Below are 15265 nucleotides of genomic sequence, written 5' to 3'. Positions count from 1 at the left end.
AAATAAATTTTATAGGGGTAAATAAATAAATCAATCAAGTACAATTTTCTATAAGCAATATTTTATTTGATTTAACTTTTACAATAAAGCAATATCTGTTTAGTTTGAGTAATACTATAAATAGGTACCTGTACTTAATAAATATTAGCGATATGAATATAATTAAGTAGACAACTAAGTTTTGTTTAACACAAAACTAAACTAACTTAGCTTTTAACATTTTGTCTTTAGGATAGAAGTGGGGATGTATTACTACTTGTTTTTTGTTACTATGTCACAAAATAAGATATATGAAAAGTTACAGTACACAATATTAGAATACTAAGTACATAACATATTTGTTACCACTTACATAAATGGAATTAACATGATAATCTCTAATTTCAAATTTATTTTGTGTCATTGTAACAATACTAATAAATAAGGATATTATCAGCTGCTTATAAACTCTAATATACATATCATTCAACATTAAAATTATTTTTAATTGTCCTTTCTATCTAAAAGAGAGAGAGATGTAGTTTAGAAAAAATATAATTATGTTTAGTTACAACATTCAATATTTTGTTCATGATTATAATATTAGCTCTTATAGCAAAGCTACTTGCTTTGTACAATGACTTTGGTTACTATTTTCGAAATAGTCAAGGATAAAATGTTATTTAGCCTATTATCAATAAGAAATATTTGTGAATTACTGCCAGTTAGCATGTTTTTGAAAAAATATTCTATTCATTATCTTACATTAACAAATTAAGCAAAGTTCTAAAGATCAACAATGCCTATTATCTATATAACATTCATTATAAGTGCATAATATATTAGACATATATTTGTATATTGCAACTAAACATTTATCTTGCATACCCATCTCCTGCAAATTAACATCTCAGTTCTGAACAAACTTTGAATATGTTAATGTAATATTGAATAACTATCCATCCTGTTAAATCATAGTTTAACTCCTTACACAGTTAATATATAAGCCATACAAAATTCAGCCATATTCCTACACCATAAGACACATACAAGTTTCCAGTTACTACCAATTTGAAGACAATATTCTTAAACTGGTAGTAATGGATTCATCACTCTTTTTGCGTATTTAATGCAGATACATTAGTAATATAATATTATACACGTACGCACCTCACTTCTTTTCAACAGTCTTTCTCTTCAACATCACACTAGCATATCCAAAGCATAGACTCACAAGGGCCACTGAGGCCTTCGTTGGTTGGTCAGCAGTTACCTCAGTGGGTTGCTGGCCATGCTGGTGAGGCTGGTCAGCGACGACGGGCCGCTGGCTGCCAGGCTCAGTCGGTCCGTCTCCTCATCCGCTTGGTTATTACGTAACTCTTGTAGGGTGTATACGAACTTCGTCCATTCATCGTGACGCGGTTGGGCGACATGCTAAGGAAGATAAAAACAATAAGTTTCAGATTTGATATCATAGAATTTTTGGTGGTAAAAGCTTATACAGGTTTTAATAAAGTATCGTATGTTACCTCAGCGACTTCATAGACCCATATCTTGCCGGCGTCATCTCCCGCGGTGATGTGAGTACCGGACGGAGTCCACGACACGCGGTTAAATGCTACTCCACCTTCTGCCTGAATTGATGCTACTGGCACCTGGATAATATAAATAAATTGCATTAATAATGATACAATTTGAATATTGAGCTGTGTATGAGTGCCATATACGATACGAATGGACTAGATCGACTGGAGTGATATTACAGAAAGTTGTGAAACGACGGTTTCGACTTGCGAGTGAGGTTACCGGAGGCCGAATGTCTTATTATCAATCCTCAAGTCACTAACTCCAAAATGCCGGTAACAATCCGGTTTTTGAGGCTATTTTTAGACAGTAATCATTCAGAACATACCTCAGTATCCCTATTAAGGTTCCATAGATCGATCCGTCCAGAAGCATCAGCGGCGGCGAAGAGTGCGGGGTGGGTGGGCGACCAGCGCACGTCCACCACGTAGTCACCGCTGTCCTCGAACGAGTACAGCGCTTTGTTCTCCTGTTTAATGATAACATAATACAAGCATTGTAAATAACGTATAGACAGAATTAACGAATACTAGAATAAATGATGTTTTACAATAAGTGAAATATTGATATTAAGTCTATTGTACCTAGTAATCAATGAATAATAACTATCACCACGCCATTGCTTAAGATTAAGGGCCCAGTGTGGCTCGAAACTAGTTGAGGACTCCCGATGTAATCGTATAAATATAAATGAACATTGCTGTACCTTCTGGGTCCACAACTTGACGCTCCAGTCCATGGAGCAGGTGAGGTAGAGATGCGAGAGGTCGACGGAGCCGGCCGCAGCGTGGCACGACACGCCCGTGATGGGCCCGGCGTGGCCCTCCACCATCTCCGTCACTCCTGCACGCTGCCCGTATAAGCATCCTGGGCAACCAACAGATAAGTTTCGCAATCTTTAATAGTCAGAGGTAGATTTTCTGTCATCTAAAAAATGCCCACGACACTCGGATTTTTTACCGTATTATCTAGTAGTCGTCCATATAATTTCACATCAAATTCATCACCCCAGACTTCCAAACCGACAATATCGATCATAAAAATTTGTGTATCATATAGAATTCAATCCACGACGTCTAACAACTTCATCAACAGTGCAATCAAGTGTCTTCAACATAATAATAATTATGACAAAATTAAATCAACTGACCAGTATAAATGTTCCCATCTTCACTACCCAGCACGAAGTTGTTGACGTCTCCATGTGGGAATCCCATGGAGGTGACAGCGACGGCCTTGCTCTGTCGGTGTTGAAGGTCCAGGGTCTCCTGTGGCTGGGAGAGCATGTCCAGGGACCAGGAGCACATGCGGCCGTCCGTGGACACTGAGATCAGGTTGTGGGCGTTCTGACTGCCCACTACTGATAGACAGTATACTGGGTGCTGGAGGATAAACAAATTGTTCGTCAGAATGTGTAATATTGTATTATAAATCTGTATTATATCAAATAGGGATCTAAAATATGCTGTTAACCTAGTATCACAAATATTTTTACATACTATGGAAGATGACATAAGGACCAAAATCGAGAGGTTCCTTGTCAAGCCATTTCTATGAGTCAAATTGACTCTCATTTTTCAAAGAATACATATCTATCACATTTGTTTATTCAAAGTCAACGATTTGATTGCTCAATATAAGATAGAATAACGAGTACGTACAGTGTGTGCGAGTGACGACAGAGGTGTGCGTTGTATGGGCGTACGTTTCTGTACGCGGTTGTCCCACAACACTATCTGGCCGGAGTACGTGCCACCCAGGATTAAGTTCGGGTGGAACCTGCAATTTTAACAACATTGGAATTAGTAAAAAAAAAAATAATACAAAATAGACGGATTGGACACAGTATTTAGAAATGAAATATTAAAAAAGGTTTTTAGGTGTAAGCTTCATAGAGAGACATGGGTCTTCATCATTTTTAGCATCTAGAGATGCTGTGTTAAAATGAGGGCTCTACAACTATTTAGAGGACCAAATATCCCTTGTGTACCAAATGTTTCTCCTAGCATCGAAAGTGTTAAGGTCCATAATTACCTAGCAAAAGTGGCGCTCATGACGGGCGACTGGCAGTGGAAGATGTCCTCGGGCGTGGACTTCTTGAACTTGGTGTTCCAGACGAGGCAGACGCCGTCGGGGTCGTGCGGCGCGTCGTCGGAGTTGTGGTAGGACGCCAGCAGGAGCTCGGGGTGCGCGGCCGACCAGTCGCAGCACGTCACGCAGCGCCCGCGCGACCAGCGCTCGTCCCAGAACGTGCGCACCAGCGACAGGCGCGCCACCGACTTGTCGTCGCTGCGTACACATGCGACTTGTTACTATTTGTCAATATAATGAATAGAGTATACAGTGATCGATTTTCAACCTTATTTGCATAACAGAAAGGTTGAAAATTGATTAATGATAAATTTTACGAAACGAAATTCATGTTAGTGTGTATTGTATTCACCAAAATTCAAGTTAATGTTTGTTCAGAATAATCAGAATTCGAGGGTTTTAGAAGGGAAGTATTTACTGCGCTAAGCCAATGCAATTACTTGCTAGTCTCTCTCAGTTCACAGAGTTATAAAGTGTAAAACATAATTAATAAAGAACACTCATTAAGCATAAAAGGACAGGACACATTGAGTTATAGCCAATCAAAATGTGTTTATTTTTGTATCAATTTCACTATAAAACTACGTTACCGATACTACGTTAGCATACCCATCGTCATACCTATAAAAATAATTGCAATTTATTTATACCATTTAAATATACTTTTAGATGTGATAGAAGTTAAAGAAGTAATAAAAAAGGTAATATGTGGCCTACATTTATCTATCCTCACAACACGAAGGTTTGAGTACATGTATGTGGAGTGTGTACTATGAATTTATATGTGAAAGAAAGAAAGAAAGAAAGAAAATACATTTATTTGGCACAAGCCGCAAAACACACAACATAACACAAAAATGTAATGAAAAAAATAAAGAACTACGTGTACATGCATAAAAAAAGAAATAAAATACAAAAACAAAAAAAAATAAGTTTACATTAGTGTCCCACGGATGCACCAAATAGGACCAGTTCAGCAATAATGTCGGACAGCTGGTGCCCGACGCTGGTTTTCAACTGGACCTGAGTCGATGACGTGACAGAGGCAAATCAGCCCAATACATTATTTTAAAAGCGGGTGTATTTAAATAAATAAATAATTGGGTGTGTGCATTATAAACTGAGTGTGTGTATAGTAAAAACCATAATAATAGAGAAATCACTTAATACTTACTTATATACAGAAATAATAATAACATATATAATGTAATAAACAAAAAGAACAATAAATAAATAGGATAAATATAATTTCTCAACCGGCCAGAAAGCGGAACCTTTTCGCGCGACGACGGACTACATGTTATAAACATACATTTAGGTCGGTACTTAGTTATTTTATTAGTTGCATTTCCATAGAAGTTTGGGGAATTGTTAAAATAAATAAAATATGTGGGTCATGTTCATAATTCATAATAGCAAAGAATAGTCAGTGTGTACAGAAGAATGTGAAATGTGTCAAATAGCAATAAACTAAATAAAGGTAAGTCTTGGTGAACAGTTTTAAGTGAATTGAATAGTCAGTCTTAGTTTTGCGTCATATTATTGAGTCATTCAGTACGGCTATATCCAGTTTACGCTGCGTGTCCACTAGGTATTGCCGTAGTTGTTTTTTAAATGTGTGTATAGTGTTGGTTAATCTGATTGGTGGTGGCAGATTGTTCCAAATTTTGGAAGCCGCATAGCGAAAACTCCCCCTAAATGCTGCAGTTTTATGCGGGTGAGTCGAGAGTTGTTGAAAACATTGCCTCCTTCCACACTCCCGTCCACTCGCCATCCAGCTCAATCTGCTATATAAATAATTTGGTTGTTTATGTCTTATAACATTAAACAACAGACACGCTAAGTGCAGTTTGCGCCTAGATTTCATCTTCAGTACAAAATGTCCATTCAGATAAGGTGTTACATGGCTTCTATAGGGTATGTTGTAACAAAACCTAGCGCATGCGTTTTCGACACGCTCAGCGCTCACAATATCGCGCGCCTGCAGTTGAACGCCAATCTTGGATGCGATGAGCGTCACTGTATGAACAGGATTCTCCCCACTGACCTCGGGAATGTTAGAGATTTGAACGTCATTTGCCAGTAGTTCCTGATCGCGCTCATTAATGTCGCTCCGCAGTTGAGTTATCAAATCCTTTACCTCTGTAGATGCCATAGGCTGAATGTTGTTGCTCTCTAAGACACTCACTCTCTCCTGCAGGTTATTCAATTTATCATTTGTGGAGTTCAGTGAAGCTCTGAGATCCGCCAGATCGTCCCGCAGCAACTGGAATTCGTTCCTCACGACCTTTAAAAATTCCTCCTTGAACTGGCTAAGTTCTGCCCTGTAAATATCCAGGTTGAGCTCCAGAGTAGCATCCAACGCCGTACTATTTATGGGACTGGTGTCCATTAGATTCACGAGGCTTTCCTCGTGCGCTGTCGGTGCCGGTGCTCGCGCCCTGACCGGAGTCTCAGTTCGGTCACCCCTCACGACCTTCTTCTCGCACTCAGGGCAGTGCCAAGGGGTTGTTATAGGACCCGCACTCTTGACGCCGACGCAGCCTCTGTGGTACCAACATCTGCATTTGCTGCAGTTAACGGCCTCTGCCGCTGAGAGAAATTTCCCACAGGCGCCACACTTAGCCATTATTAGTGTTGTAGTTGTTAAATTTATTAAAAGGACAACAATTAACGAGTCCCAGTAGTTCACCGATTTAACAACAGATGGCGCTGTTGTCAAAAACTCGATTATTGTAAATAAACACAATGTATATGGTGCGGAGAACACTATAGGTGTTACACTCATTGATTGATAAAGGCGCGCACACACTGATTTTCAGTCACAATCCTTTTTAGGCTCACAAATGAAATTAGAGTTTTTTTTTATAGTTTCGGGTAGGTATTTAATTGCTCGTAAGTAATCGACATTAATTTTGTGTTTTCCCTATTAAACACACCAGATAAACACTTGACTACAATGTCACTTGTCCAATGCACTTATTAATTTACTTTCACGTAGTTTTTATGTGAAACAAACTGTTATAATTTTATTTATAAATAATAAACACTGAGACAGTCCTGAACTGATTGACATCCGTGACGTCACTCCGTGGAGGTGATGTGGAGAAATAGACAGCTACAAGTGTAAAAGCATGTCTTCTTTTTTATGCCAAACAACTATAGACTCTATGACAAAGTACATACAGTGCGTTCTCGCTGTCGCCGCCGCCGGTGTAGTCGGTGTAGATGTCGACGGACTCGGCCAGCGCGCGCTCGATGACGCGGCCCGCCTTCGACATGAACCGCTGGAACTCCGCCGACAGCATGATCGTCTGCTTCTCGTCCGCGCTCAGCTCGCGAACTGGAATCATATTATAGATTAGTATTTTAGTTTGAGAAACACGATACAAGTTATCTTACTACAATATACATCAGTTTCGCTCTCTCAGTACCAGTAACAAAGTCCGGAGCCAATGTAACAAATGGATTAATAAAAAAAAACTGGAGAAAATTTTACACAAAACCAGCTCTTTTCACTGACATGTTTAAATGTCATAATGCCTAGCCCATAAACATATTTTCATTAGCTAGCTAACACCCGAATACTGAAATGCTACTCAATTTTAAGTTGTACTTAAATATCGTGCTATCTCTGTCATTTACAAAGAATTTGTAGGGACAGAACTATTCTTGAGCGTGTCTTAAAATTGAGTGACGTTTGAGTATTTGACCATTAGATTTTTTTCTGATCCGATTATATTCTTAGAGACTGGTCTATAAAACAAACATGAAGTATGTTCATCCAAATCTATTCCTATATTGTAGTAACAAAATAAGTAAGAATATAGAGGACAAACCTTTCTTCTCTTTCTCCTCATCCTTCTTCTCCTGTGGCTCGACGGTAACTGCGGGCTGCACCTCCTTGACGGTGGGCAGGCCGTGCGGCAGAATGCCGGGCGGGAGCTTGCCGTGGAATGCCGCCTCCTCCTCATCGCCTTGCCGAGCGCCGTCGCCGTCGAATGTAAGCACTGGACGGTGAATAAGAATGGCCCTTGCCGGGGGGGTGTGTGTTCGTGCCGGTACCACTGACTTATTTTGTGTTTACTAACGATTTTAGAATGTTCTAGAAATACTTTCAATGATGATTTGAAGTATTTTTTTAAGATTTATTTTCTCTAAGCCCGCGAGGGCGTTGTTTCATAAATCAGTAGTACTTTGTAATTAGGTTTTTAATTTCATGAAGTTATTTCTATGTTTGTGTGTATCACACCATTATTGTAATAGCTAATTATTTACCATTTACTTTGAATTGTATCAAACATTTTTCTGTTATTATAACTTCATGAAACGCGTGGGTAATGAGTAATGAAGAAAGATAACTACTGCTCTACTGGTGTAACTATCCCTAACTACTGAGTGTGGATGAATGTCCTACATCATTCAATGCCAAAAATGTAAGCAGCCATCTTGGAATTTTGTACACAGAACGTAACAGAACCCTTCCAAAGTTCGTATTGCTCACGTTACTTATTAATTTGTATTAATAAACGCAGTCAGTAAGGTTAAGATAAATTAAAATTGAAAAATTAACGATAAGCTGCTTTCATTTGAGGCATTGTAAGAACATGAATATTATTGCAAAGTATGAATAGAAACAAAATTCTAGAGAATAAGAATAATCTTAAATTCTTAATTATTTTTTTATATACTTTTTGTTCTATTCATACTTAAAGCACTAATTATTACTTAGACGAACAATCTTGTAAGTCAATGATATATTTTAATCTGTCTATGAATATTAGCTATTGAAGCGTCATTACTACATGTTAAAATGATCATTAGACTAGTTTGTTAATACTCTTTGTATGCTCACAAACTAGCCATTCGATTTTGAACCTTAAAGCAATGGTATGAGACTACAGTTACAGCAACATTCTATGAAATTAGTGTTTAGAAATAGAAAGGAATTAAGTTCAAGGCAAGCTATGGAAATTGGGCGATTTGTGGGAACTTTATGAATATGTCACGTGGAAAAAGACTAATAAAGAAAAAAAAACTGTTTTGTCATCTCTATTGTGCATGCCACTATATTACTAAATAGTAAATAATAGTATTTCTTATTAAAAGGTCGTAGCAAAATATACTATGTGTACTCTCACTTGGCCCGTAAAGGAATCAGCACCATTTCTACCTTGTACATCTTCGAAATGGAGACTAAAGGTAGGTCTACACTATACCTAGGACATGCACACACATAAGGGACACGTGTCTCATACCACGTTTTAAAAATTACCTTCTATTTGCAGCGTAGAACAGAGAAAAGCATTACTGTAACTATATTCTCTAAATGGCTTTCAGTTTCTCCAAAAAAAGTAATAAAATTAAATATTATTCAATTTTAAAAGTCGATTTGACGACTCTAGGCGTTTTGTAAGTGGGAATCGAACCCATCACATCACAATACATCAAAAAAGCAAATAGCATTGACATATAATCATCACCACTAAAGCAATGCAGGGTAAAAATTAAAAACTATAATATAAATCTAAGCAAACATTATGTAATAATAATGAAGTAATTTTGAAGAGAAACTGAAAGTATACGCTACACAATGGATCACAACTATCTACTACATAATGATAGTGAACCAAAATGTTTCAATGGACGACATAATCTACTTATTTCCTCTAAAACTGTGCAACTAAAACACACAAATCTCTAAAAGCGTTAACACTTGGTGACAGAAAGCTTTGGAATATTAAATAAATGCAAAATAACTTCCCGAGCTCTCCACAAGAGAGGTACATGTTCCATCATAATAAAAATATAAATAAAATAATACTATTGTCTATTGCAAACATATGGATGACGTCATCAGTCATGCATATACACAACATGTATTTCTGTCACATGCATTATGGATTCAATGTATATTTATATAATGGAGAATTTCGAATGTATGTCATGTAATACAGGGATACTGTGGGTTATATACAGCTGACTGTCAGCAAGTACGGTTGTATAGTATTGTTGCTGTGATCTTGTAACACGATAGCTTTTCTTTTCTATCTATATATTACGTATTTCAAAGTTATATAAGTTAGAGAACATTAAACAAGTTACTGACTGACTGTCAACTAGATTAGATATGAATGATCCTGTATTAAAACACACATACAGACACATATAATTAAATATTATGCTAAGTTATGTTTTGTTAGCTTTATCATAAATAGCGTTACATAGTAGATTGACAACAAACCATGCTAGGTGATAGGCACAGGCTCTACGAAGGGCAATATTTAGTTAAAATGATTGTTTGTATGATTCGGAATTGAAACCTACCTGTGAATTCGTCCTCCCACTCTAAACCCGGGTTTAGATTGTACTCATCTTGAAAAGGGAGGAAAAAACAAAAAAACAATGTCAGTATCTTTCGACCATAATATATATATAAAAAATTCAAACTATACATAGAAATAGCTGGTGCTTATATATTTTACAGCATGACCGTATCGTGGTGCGTCGCCACACTGCCGAGCGACCGAGCGCTGGGCGGCGCGTGCGGCGGCGCACCACGCGTCCGTGTGTTAGGACCTGTGCAGTGTATGTTAGTCGACTCGAAGGGGAAAACAGCGTGAGATGATACGGCGACCCCATAATACCACCATAATTCATATACACATATTATATTTTGTATAAACTATGTTGCGGCCCTTAATATTGATCTCCTGTGAAGAGATCTAGTGGAGAACTCTGGAAGGCCACAATTCCGTGTAAACTCTTAAACGTGCATCAAATGATGATGTTTTAGTTGAGTAGTGTCACTCAGACCCCCCCGCTATACTAAACGTTACAGATTTCTTGATAAAATGAAATGGATTCAATGGTCTAGATGTGCTGCTGTACCGTTCTATTATATTTATCAAGTAATCTGAGTACCGCACCTATTTGTTAGTAGGAAATAACTAGAAGCGTGATAGTAAGGTAACCTAGACTAAATATATACAACTCTAGACCGAGATGAGGACTAATATACAACCGACACCGTGTTAACCGACATGATCAGAGAGAAGTAGTGTTAGGGGTAGACAGAAAGCGTCCTGGCGGAATAATGACTTACCGTAGTAGTCGGTTGCGTGTGCTAGAAAAGGACAAAAAATAAAAATATTCTGTCAGTTATAAGTTCAGTGAAAAATATATATCTATACAATATTGGCTATAGAATTATGAACATTGAATATTTTTGTTTTGTAATTATATTATTGATATTTACATAAATGTAAATGATTGGACAAATGGTATGGATGGTATTCACAATGAATTGATATTAGTCCATTAAGTCTGTAATGGGCACATGCAAGTCTTATATGGCCGTGGGCTAGACGAATATGGCTGGACGTGGGTATAGTGGCTATAGTCTTTGAGTACAAAGAGATAGTGTATATCTGGTGTGTTATATCGCCCAACATGATCGATCACGTCCACGGCCATTGCACTCTGATCGTGTGGACCAGCGACACTAGCGTCAGTAACATCATCGGTCAGTGTTTAGTAATGTGCACACACTGTGACGTTAGCTCGACGGCACCAAACAACACTACATGCTCGCACAAACTTTAACAAAACCCTGTCAATGGGCGTAGCCAGGGACATCGTTTAATTTATTATCAACTCTATGTCTAGCCCTTAAGAGCTTTACTCGTCTGGCTACGCTTTGAAAATGTCTATTAGATTAATTAGTTACAAATTCAAAATGGAACAAAACTTATCATTTAAGTTTAATGCCATTCAATCCATTTCAAATATATTCTCTTTAACTATCACCAGATTTTGGGGGCTTTTATTTTAAAATCATAAATCACACTGTTTTCCCTAACAAGGGATTTTAATATTGAATGCATGAAAGAATATGTTTTGTTCCATTTCATGTAAACGAATATTTGAGCATGCATTATGTTTAAGTCACATGACTATTGTCCACGAATATGACATAAAAAAATTAACAAAATATCTACTTATTACGTGAGCTACAATTTAGACAAAAATTATACTTAGTGCCATTCACTTATGCTTGAATTTACCATGCACATGTTTCGCTTTCAATTTCGATCGCCAATTACTAGATGATTGCTACGAACAAAAACTACTCTAGATAATTACAGTACATATTCGTGGACAAACAAATATATACTATGAGTAACGTTAATAAGGTATAAGTTACCTTTGCGCGGCCGCCACCAGTCCTCCATGTATCCTGCAAGCGGTGATGCATTGGAAGAGCAGCCTTTTTTTATGGTAGCACAAACACAAACATGGCACCACAATTCTCATACAGTATTTACTTTTATATCATTATTAATTAATATAGAATCGGTTACACTAAGGTAGACGACACATTAAGCTGAGAAAATAAATAAAAATTTCGCAAACTAATGCTGCCTCAATTTATTTCATTGAGAACTAATTAATGACCTAAAATATGTATAGTAAAAGCAAAACATACTTAAATTAAAATGTTGTAAATGATTTAACACTCACATGTTTGAAAAGCATGTCTTTGTATGAATTTAAATCTCTATCATAGTTAGATTTGATTATGGCGAATAATAATAACTAAGAATTTATGCAATTGTTGTTATTCAATTTAATTTGATGTAATATTTTTTCGAGAGATTCTCGACTTTATCACTAAACGATAATGTTGAAAATCTATTAAACAAATTAGAAATATTTTTTCACATGGTCTACTCTTTAACTGCATAAAAATTAGTAATAGGAGGTCCCCAAAAGTTTAAATAAAAAAAATAAAACAATAAATTCAGACAGCATATCAAAGGCCAAATTAAAAAGAGATGAGTGAAAAGTAAATACTGTTGTAAACACTACAGAGATGTCATTGGTTACAGGGGCTCTTGGCATTTGCAAATACATTACAAACTCTTTTCTAAAATGTCTCTGTCCTTGTCACACAGTTGTTTTGTTTATGTGCAAGACAGAGATAGAAATACAGCTATGAGCTATGATTATACCATAGTATGGATAGTAAAGTTTTCTAGTGACCATGAAGGTTTTAATACAAATGATAGTTCCAGACAGACTGACTAAATGACATTGTATTATACTACTAAAGAACCACTAATATGTGTTCTAAGATTCTAATGGTAAAACCAAATAATTATATTTATTACTTGCAAATGTCAAAATTAAGTTAAACCAACACCCAGACATCACAGTTAATACCTTAATGTATTATTTCTTTATATGTATGCAAACTTTCAATTTGTTAAAGGTAACACATAGATAGTACACACAGAAATGATCCATAACCCAGTATTTTATCTTGGACATTATTGTATTAGAGAGAATCTCTTCAAAGAAACTGACTTGTAATTATTTGAAAAGAGTTATATTATAGCACATTTTATCAAACTGCAATCGATAATAAGAACAGAGGGTTATATCATATCAATAAAAATATAATAAGTTCCATATTTATAAAAGAGAAATGAACTCTTTTAACAAGTTTCATAAATAAACTTACACATATTACTTAGTTTGCATAATCTCAGTGCTAACAAAACTCAAAAGAAAGGGAAATCAATGGAAGTCAACTCAAAAAGTATAAAAAACTAAAGTTCTAGCAATAATGTTAGCTACAAAGTTGACATAGAGCTTACCATCGCGCAGTTCGCTGACACCTGACGCAGTGGTCTGTGTTTGCTTGGCGTATGTCACATTCTCCTTCGGTGGAATGTCTGTGGACTGGACCGACACCACTTGCAAGGTGGGAGCTTTCTTCGGTCCACTGATTATTGAAGGTAATTATTCAAAATTATGTTTGTTATGATTAACTAGTTACTACTAAGACTAATATGATTGACTCTTTCTGTATCAAAATGGGTTAATAACATACTGCTTCATTCCAGTAAAGATTAAACCAGTTTCACTTGGTTGGAATAGACAAGAAGAAAGGTTGACTGCATGATTAAAAAAGATTTATCATCTTATAAGAATCCTACTAAACATTTAAGCAATTCTGATTGGATCTTCTTACCCATGAGCAGGCAAACTGGACTTATCAGTATGTGGTAGACTGGCATCTGGTGATGCAGTCTGTGGCGGTGTCAGTGATGTCATGGAAGACAAGGACGAGAGTACATCCTTCACAGGAGCTACTCCAAGCGAGGACAGCATCTCATCCAGGTCCCGCCGGCTGTCCAGGCTGGAGGTGGCGGAGGCGCGTTGCTGGAATATAAACACTAACAAGTGAGGTAATGAAGAATTTTTATGTGAAAAGCGAAAAAGTTTGTTATTAATTTGTGAATAGATGATTCAATAAAATATTTTGTCATAATATGTACATAACTAATAGGCTACAACAATGACACAGTAGGCTGTCAGAGTTTCAAGAGGATCTTACAGACTATTTTGTTATTGATGGTATATTCTTTGGGTATCAAACACAACAAGTACTTATAATATTGATATGCATTAAAATACCAAGGCTTCTTCAGCATCTTTCTGTTCCTTCTCCCTGCGACGGCGATCCTTTTCTTCACGGAGAGCCTGGAGCTTCGCCTTCTTGCGCTCCAGCTCCGCCTTACGATCTGACATGCTCGACATTGTGGTTTCTGGTACAACAAAAAGGATAGGGTAATACATAAGTTCTGCATACATCTCCTAATGAAATGCTAGTCCAAACATCATAGCTCTTAAATTTAAAGTACAAGAGTAATTGCCGTAGTCGAAACCGCAAATATATTATTCGTATTACATCATTCAATCGACTTTATCAAAATAATAACGACAAAACAAAATAAATTCAATTATTTTATTATACTAACTACCTATTAAATATTCACATTAACCATTCACTTTCAATTTATCCGAATCAACAGGACTATTTCAAGATAACAAGCATTAATTTAAGATTGACATGTAAATAAGCTTTTTTTTTCCAATAGGCGAAAGCCTGTGCCAGTGTCCAATTAGAACATGTCGTCTGATGTCATTGATGAAGATGATTCATTGTTTTAATATTCATGAATAAGTTAAGTAGCATACTTGAATATTTACCTGATATTAACTAGGGTTATTAAACAAAAATATACATTTTTACACAAAAACTAAAGAACTATTTCCACAAAACGTGGCAGAAACAAAATATGTGTAACGGGATTTCACCAACTAATATAGCAAAAGGAAATTCACTTCCGACTTATAGCTATGTAATGAATATCAAGCTAAATTAATTATGTAGTGTTATAACAATTTCTTTACAAAAAATATGTAAAATATCGCTAGAATACCGAAAATCTATCGATCAACACAAGTTCCCTATTTTCGGCAGAAATTATTAGTGTTGCCACAAGTAAGAAATTATTTTACTTACTTTACACTCATTCAAACACTACTAATCGTTACATGTGCTAAAAACATAAATTATAGATGTTTGCAACTTGTGCAAATGGCCACTTTCTTATTTACAGACGTGAAGACAGTAAAAATAGTTCAACAGTGACTTATTTACTCATTTATTAAGAAAGTATTATTATGGGAAACATTTTTTTATCTGACAATAATTTTGAAAGTCTAGGTGCGTTCAAAACATAGACATTAAATACTA

The 15265-nt window shown here is 36.3% G+C and overlaps 1 protein-coding gene across 20 annotated transcripts; it reads right to left on the bottom strand.

The window, feature by feature from the left end:
• Positions 1-39: 39 nt before the first annotated feature.
• Positions 40-15007, bottom strand: LOC118268123 (cytoplasmic dynein 1 intermediate chain). 20 transcript variants are annotated; one of them, XM_050706467.1, is made up of 16 exons: positions 14716-15004; positions 14140-14270; positions 13694-13884; positions 13317-13444; positions 11861-11923; positions 10760-10780; positions 9982-10029; positions 7494-7664; positions 6841-6997; positions 3598-3852; positions 3225-3342; positions 2714-2945; positions 2270-2430; positions 1892-2032; positions 1509-1634; positions 40-1413 (listed from the first exon to the last, which is right to left on the bottom strand). In XM_050706467.1, exons 2-16 carry the CDS (start codon positions 14260-14262, stop codon positions 1249-1251), a joined length of 2100 nt encoding a protein of 699 aa, XP_050562424.1. In that variant the 5' UTR covers positions 14263-14270; positions 14716-15004; the 3' UTR covers positions 40-1248. The 20 variants fall into 20 exon arrangements, with proteins under 20 accessions (XP_050562424.1, XP_050562429.1, XP_050562428.1 ...); XM_050706472.1 differs by having other exon boundaries at positions 7494-7631; XM_050706471.1 differs by having other exon boundaries at positions 11861-11893.
• Positions 15008-15265: the final 258 nt, after the last annotated feature.

This window comes from Spodoptera frugiperda, chromosome 29 (genome assembly GCF_023101765.2).
Source record: "Spodoptera frugiperda isolate SF20-4 chromosome 29, AGI-APGP_CSIRO_Sfru_2.0, whole genome shotgun sequence".
In the NCBI taxonomy this organism is placed as follows: domain Eukaryota; kingdom Metazoa; phylum Arthropoda; class Insecta; order Lepidoptera; family Noctuidae; genus Spodoptera; species Spodoptera frugiperda.
Note: the sequence above shows the minus strand (reverse complement) of the source record. Positions and strands in the feature narration are given on the sequence as shown.